The following is a 7,127-nucleotide window of genomic DNA, read 5'->3' as shown; positions in this document are numbered from 1 at the left end:
TGTACATTTGTAAAATAAATATGGTGCTATATACAGTTGTTAAATATATATATATATATATATATATATTGCACATTATGTTATGAAATATTGCATATGGTGTATATATTTTTCATTTTTAGACTATATTTTGTGTTATATTTTGTGATATTCTTATTTTGTGATTCTTATTGTACTCTTTGCACTACAATGATTCCACTATGCTGCTGTGTTTGATTTGAATTTATCCTACGGGGGATCAATAAAGGTACAGGTTATGTTATTGTTTCTGACCCCTCATGCTGACTTATTATAGGGGAGTTGACGTCTCCTGACTATGCTGGTCACATGACTACTCCTATCTTGCTGGCAGACTGGTTTAAGTGTCTTGATAAGGCAGCTTGATCTAATGTTAGTTAGTCAACGAGCTACTAAAAATAATCAAAGCCTACTTAAGCTTGTAAAGTCACCATCATCAGCTGCTTATGCTTTAATTTGAACAGCTCTCTCTCTTGCGTGCTCATCACAAGACTGTCTGTGTTTACTTGTGTGATATTTACATTAATTGCTCCTCTTCAGAGCAACTGGTTTCACCACCCGATCGGATATCGGTCCTGCTCGTGATGCCAACGATCCAGTGGATGACCGACATGCACCCCCAGGGAAGAGGACGGTTGGGGACCAAATGAAAAAGAACCAGGATGATGATGATGAGGATCTGAACGACACAAACTATGATGAGGTGCCTATGACTGGACTGTTTCTGGCTGGTTATTTCTTGTTTGTTTGTTGTAGGGATGTTTGCAAGGACTTCCTTCATCCATTCACGATTCAAAGTTGTAATGATAATTCATTCATGACGATTCTGATCACATTTTGCTGCCTTTTTTTCTTGTAGTTTAATGGATACGCAGGGAGCTTGTTCTCCAGCGGGCCCTATGAGAAGGATGATGAAGAAGCAGATGCTATATATGCAGCACTGGACAAGAGGATGGATGAAAGACGCAAAGAAAGAAGGTGAATAAAACATTTATCTATTTTCCCACTTGGTTTTTCAGAAACAGTATACCCCTCCCAAGTTTTACACGTTGAGCCTCATGCAAGAACCACTCGTAGGAGTCATATGCAGTTATTCTGCTGTTATCCAAATATTTATTTTCCCTAAAGGAATGTATACTGCATTACTACAAAGCATATTTGAAACTACACTTCTTAATTACGTTGGCATTTTGGTCGTCCACTAATTGGAAGGTTGTTGTTTCGATTCCCGGCTCCTCCCCGCATGTCGAAGTGTCCTTGAGCAAGATACTGAGCCCCAGAGTTAGTTTGTGTTCGATGGGCTTTGCCATCACTGTGTGAATGTGTGTGAAAGGGAAGACTAGAATGGCGCCATACAAGTACAGTCCATTTACCATTTACATTCTGTTTGACCAAACAGTTGTATAATATAATAATTATAGCTTCATCGTTAATTTAAACTGGGTATTGATGGGGTAAGGGTTCTCTTCACATTAAGTTGTGTATAGGTTGCTGTCCAGGGGAACATCCTCTCTCTGTCGTGGCTCGTATTCTTTCTTCTATGTCTGTGATGTCGATTTGCCCTTGACTCCCTCTTCTTGCGGTTATCGATCGCCTTGCTTTTCATTCAACAGTTAACAGGTGACACAACGTTAACAGCACTCATTATTTTTTCATATATATTTTCCTACTAATTGGCTTTAGCAGGTCCTTTACTTCCACAGCTGACGCTTTTAAAAACGCTTTTCCTGTGTTGAACTCCCAAGAGCGGTACATCAATCTCTAAACTTAGTGTAGATCTTCCTTTTACTCTTCCTTATAATTTTCATGAATGAACTTCCTAACACATGGGGCAGGCAGTGTAGCCTTATGTGGTATTACCGGGCATTAGTTAGACAGATTTTCTATTTTCATGAACGTGCGCTCCATTACTCACAGGTGACATTCATCATTTTCACATAGGTGATTTACACATAATTCTAAAGTTAGGAGCGTTTGCTGAATCTGACATGGAAGAGAAAGTTCAGATATGAATACAAAAATGTTGTTGCATGAGGCCCATTGTTTTCATGTCGTACATTCTGTGCACTCGATACAGCAGAGATGTGTAATTTTGAATGCTGTCTTGTGTGTTTTCAGGGAGCTGAGAGAAAAGGAAGAAATTGAGAAATACCGTATGGAGCGACCCAAAATCCAGCAGCAGTTCTCAGATCTAAAGGTACAAAAGTGCACATGATACACCCAACTACTGCCTTTCTTTTCCACCTGTGATTACATTTAAATTTCCTTTGCTGTCCTCTTGTTACAACTGTCTTTGAACATTTTATAGATGATATTTTATCACTGTTTGTTGAGAAACCATATCTTCCCAACCTATGAAAATCACTCCAATTGTATTGTACATTGACAAGACAGCAACGGTATGCTGCTATGAGTCTGTTATTAGGAAACCACGTCTCTTTGTGTAATCAATTAAAGGAGGGGAAAGCCACACACTGATAACATTTATGAAATGTTCTTATTTTAAATTTTACAGATTAACCTTTCAGCACATCTTGCCTTCTTAAGCACTTAAAATGATTCTCTGCTGACATACCAGCTTAGGCCACATATTTTTTTCATCCTGTTTTATTCTTTCTTTTTATCTCTTCACAGAGGAAGTTGGCAGAGGTGTCAGAGGAGGAGTGGCTGAGTATCCCTGAGGTGGGAGATGCCAGGAATAAGCGCCAGAGAAATCCCCGCTATGAGAAACTCACCCCTGTCCCCGACAGCTTCTTCTCAAAACACCTGCAGACCGGAGAGAATCACACCACTGTTGACCCTCTGCAAGGGGTCAGTATACATACAAACACTTACTAACATAGTGTAGACATCCTCATAAAAGCACATGATGTAGTTTCCGCTTGCACCAGCAGGAGTCAGGATATGTTACTGGAAACAAGCAAATCATTTCACCTGTACACTTTATGCAGTTTGCAAGTTGCATGCAGTCATGTTATCTCACCAGACCCCCTTGTACAGTGTGGAAAACATCACAGCAATGTTTTGTTAGATACCAAGATTAAGAATGAAAATAAATGTTTGACATGTTGTAGAGAAAGCATAAATAAACGTTTTGTAACTGGAAACAGACACATATTTCTGCTGATATTGATCACATCACCTCTCCTGGCACTTAAAATATACAAGTAAGGCAACTTGAATGGTCTGATTCATTGTACATGGCAGCTGTATGCATTACACACTACCTGCATGGAAAAGAAATTGGAAACATTCACTACCCAGTATTGTTCAGTCTTGCAGCGCATGAGAGTCTTGTTCACACTTTTTCACAGGTATCGTTTACAAAGGCGAGAAAAGTGTCATATGATCTAGGTCTATGTTTCATAAGCCTCTTAACTATGCCGTAACAAAATTCTCACAGAGTGTAATGCTCCTCTCCATTATCATTGTTTCTTCCCTCCACTAGCTGGGAGGTCTGAACACACCTTACCCAGGAAGCATGACCCCCGGCTTGATGACACCAGGGACAGGAGAACTGGACATGAGGAAAATCGGACAGGCTAGGAACACACTCATGGATATGAGGCTCAGCCAGGTAACCAATGATCATCCTCTGCCCCGTTATATCATTCATACTTCACTGTCATTATCCTGATACACAGGTTTTATTATTTTATTTAACCTGTGTCTGCCTTTTATCTATCTTCAGGTGTCTGACTCAGTGAGCGGACAGACGGTGGTGGATCCTAAGGGTTACCTGACAGATCTCAACTCCATGATCCCCACACATGGAGGCGACATCAGGTAGAGACACAGGACGTTCTGAGGGTGTATTTGTGTTGAATAAGTTGCTGTCGTTGTGTGTGCGTGTCTGATTATAAATTTGGCTCTGCATGTCCAGTGACATCAAGAAGGCTCGTCTGCTACTGAAATCTGTGCGGGAGACTAATCCTCATCACCCGCCCGCCTGGATTGCTTCTGCCAGGCTGGAGGAGGTGACCGGCAAACTGCAGGTGGCCAGGAACCTGATCATGAAAGGCACAGAGATGTGTGTTAAGGTAAATGATGATAGACACAGATACAGTATGTGTTATTAGCTCATCCAGACCATAAGCTTGAGAAAAGTTTCTTTATTTGTTTGTTATTGGTTGATGATATACACTTTTGCTTTGAGGAAGAAGCAAATTAAACTTAGAACATGAATGATGAATAACACTCCTTTCAATCTGGTTTGATAGGTGTTTAGTAAAATTACAAAATACTGTCCTGCTAAAGCTTCAAAAGTCTTCCGATCGCTGCACTGTTCACAACTACACAACTTTCTGTCTTGTAATCGTGATTCTTTGAGTAATCCAAGAGTCTGTCTGGCACATCACAAGCACATCGTGTTCTTTTAGGAAAGTAGTTTATAAAAAACTAAACCCCTTTCATCTCTATCTTCAGCTGTCCAATCCAATAAAGGAAAGCCCCTCCAAAAAATAAAATAAATAAAGAAATATATATATATATATAAAAAAATAGAGAAAAAAACATGCACAACATGCGGTTTCTGTGGTGGTGACAAAATGTTAAAAAATATACATATTAGCAGTTTTAATTAAACTAAAAAATCACTGTGCCAAACTTAATTTAAGAAATATAACATTTTAACAATTCCTTACGTGTCCGTCACAAGACAAAACTCTAGAAACACAAGCTAAAGAGCATTGTTTTAATTGTTAATATAATCCATAAAAAGAAACTGTACAAACTTTCCATTTTGTTGCCTCAGCTCACTCAGCCTCCGTTATAGCTGCACTCTTTCAGTTAAAATATTAAGATTTCTCACTAAAGTAAGCGCTGGTTCGTGGGTCACATACACATTGAACTGAAAACGGACTCATAACAGTGTTAATTCACCAGCTATTGTGTGTGATGTCTTATTCGGAAAAGTTACTAAAGTAACTACTCGGTTCGCTGATTCCGCTGTCTGGTGCTGGAGAGAGACATAAACCTTTGTCTGCTCTCATTGGCTGTAGCTCATTGCATGGCTCCCCGACATGACCAAATATTTAGCCTGCTAGATATTTTTCAGATGTCTGCGAGGCATCAGTGAGCCCTCTTGTAACGTCTTTAAACAGTTCACACATAGCAATCGTTCTCCCAGGATAAAGTGCCCGTTTGCCTCTGTTGACTATTGTTAGCGATCTCCAAAAACTGTCAATGAGTGGAAAGTTTAGCAAAAAACATTCAGTGTAAATTGAATTGCAATGGGGGAAATGGTCCTTGCCCCCCTGTTGATTTAAGCATTTCTCTCTTCCTACCAGAGTGAGGATGTTTGGCTGGAGGCAGCAAGGCTCCAGCCCGGTGACACAGCCAAAGCCGTGGTAGCCCAGGCTGTCCGCCACCTGCCACAGTCTGTCCGCATCTATATCAGAGCTGCAGAGCTGGAGACAGACGTCAGGGCCAAGAAACGAGTTCTCAGGAAGGGTAAGGCTCCCAGATAGTATCAACTTTGTCTTGAAGTAGCTTTTAACTTGCTTTCCTGTATGTGTATATATTTCATCAGATTGTGAGAAAATTGTAATTTGATATTTTCACTAGAGGTGTTATGAGGAGAGTTTTGTGTGTGTCATGATTATCCTGCCAATAGGAAGACACTTAATTTCTGCTGGGCAGTTCAGTACTAGCCTCCATCTGTCCATTGTCTCGTAAAAGAGCCACAACCGCACAGACCTACTCAGTCACTCCCTGAACACACAACATTGCATAAAAGATTGTATAAGCATTACATTTGGCAGCTGTGCTTCTGGCTTTTTGTCAAGGCCAGGCACCCTATTTGAACCATCATGTCAATGCCCTAACGCACACACGCACACACGCACACACACACACACCCCGATATTTCCCAGCAGCATACCCCACTGACAGAGATGGATGGGAAGCTTCCTCTGTGTAAAAGCTTTCTTTGCCTCTACATGTTCAGTTGCCTTTGCTCTACTTATCGCCATCACATACGCAGCCCTCTTCCCACTCAGACGCTATCGAACTTTACTACTGTTACAGTACTAGTCGTTTTTGGTTTAGTTTGTGTATTTTCAGTATTAAAAAATAGTTGTTCATTATTGTGCCAGAATCACCAATTGGTTAAATGTGCAGCCTGTAACGGCAAGGTCCAGGGATTTTTATGTATTTAACAGTAAATTGTCTTAAGATAAACACTTACCTGCTGTTACATGTTATAAGTCACTCAGAAGAAATGTGTCAATAAAATGACTCAGCCGTTTTGTAATTGTTACCCATGTAGCCCTGGAGAATGTATCCAAGTCAGTTCGACTGTGGAAGACGGCTGTTGAGCTGGAGGAGCCAGAGGACGCCAGGATCATGCTTAGCAGAGCTGTGGAGTGTTGCCCTACTAGTGTGGAGGTACGCCATGCCATGCTGTCATTTCATCCCCCAGCAATCAATGATACCATGCATATAGGGCTAACAGGATGCCACACACTACAATGCAACTTATGAACCTTTGCACCTACCTCTAAATCTAACTACTTCTGTCTGTCCTCTCTAGCTGTGGCTAGCATTGGCCCGGTTAGAGACGTACGAGAATGCCCGTCGCGTCCTGAACAAAGCTCGAGAGAACATTCCGACAGATCGCCACATCTGGATCACTGCTGCCAAGTTGGAGGAGGCCAATGGCAACACTCAGATGGTCGATAAGATCATTGACAGAGCTATCACTTCACTACGTGCCAATGGCGTGGAGATCAACAGAGAGCAGTGGATACAGGTGTGTTCCTGCATTTTTTTGTGGTTTCTTTGACATCATAGAGAGAGAGAGAGAGAGAGAGAGAGAGAGAGAGAGCAGGGTTTCCCTGCAGCAGTGTATCACTGAGGGAAACTTGCTCCACAGAATAAATGAGATCCCTAAGGTCGTAAGAAATTAGTATGCTTTCATGATAGGAAATCTCCAAGATAAAAGAGTACATTATTTTAAACAGCAAGGCCCTTATATTTAATGATTGTTTTGATTAGTGCTAGGTATTGTTAAGAACCTCGCGATTTGATTCGATTTTGATTCTTTAGGTCACAATTCGATTCGATATTGATTTAAATGCTTTGATATCGATTCAGTAATAAGTAGAATT

At 40.8% G+C, this 7,127-nt stretch overlaps 1 protein-coding gene across 1 annotated transcript in view; it reads left to right on the top strand.

The window, feature by feature from the left end:
- Nucleotides 1–7,127, top strand: part of prpf6 (PRP6 pre-mRNA processing factor 6 homolog (S. cerevisiae)) — a 17,287-nt gene that overhangs the window by 722 nt on the left and 9,438 nt on the right. Inside the window, exons 2-11 of the mRNA XM_035656613.1 lie at nt 559–721; nt 878–996; nt 2,137–2,215; nt 2,653–2,829; nt 3,467–3,595; nt 3,710–3,804; nt 3,902–4,058; nt 5,307–5,469; nt 6,287–6,405; nt 6,551–6,769. Of these exons, the coding sequence (XP_035512506.1) occupies nt 559–721; nt 878–996; nt 2,137–2,215; nt 2,653–2,829; nt 3,467–3,595; nt 3,710–3,804; nt 3,902–4,058; nt 5,307–5,469; nt 6,287–6,405; nt 6,551–6,769 (1,420 nt within the window). The remainder of the gene's footprint in view (nt 1–558; nt 722–877; nt 997–2,136; nt 2,216–2,652; nt 2,830–3,466; nt 3,596–3,709; nt 3,805–3,901; nt 4,059–5,306; nt 5,470–6,286; nt 6,406–6,550; nt 6,770–7,127) is intronic.

This window comes from Morone saxatilis, unplaced genomic scaffold (assembly GCF_004916995.1).
Source record: "Morone saxatilis isolate NCDOM2014 unplaced genomic scaffold, NCSU_SB_2.0 Contig15, whole genome shotgun sequence".
NCBI lineage: Eukaryota > Metazoa > Chordata > Actinopteri > Moronidae > Morone > Morone saxatilis.
This window is presented reverse-complemented; position numbering and strand designations above follow the sequence as displayed.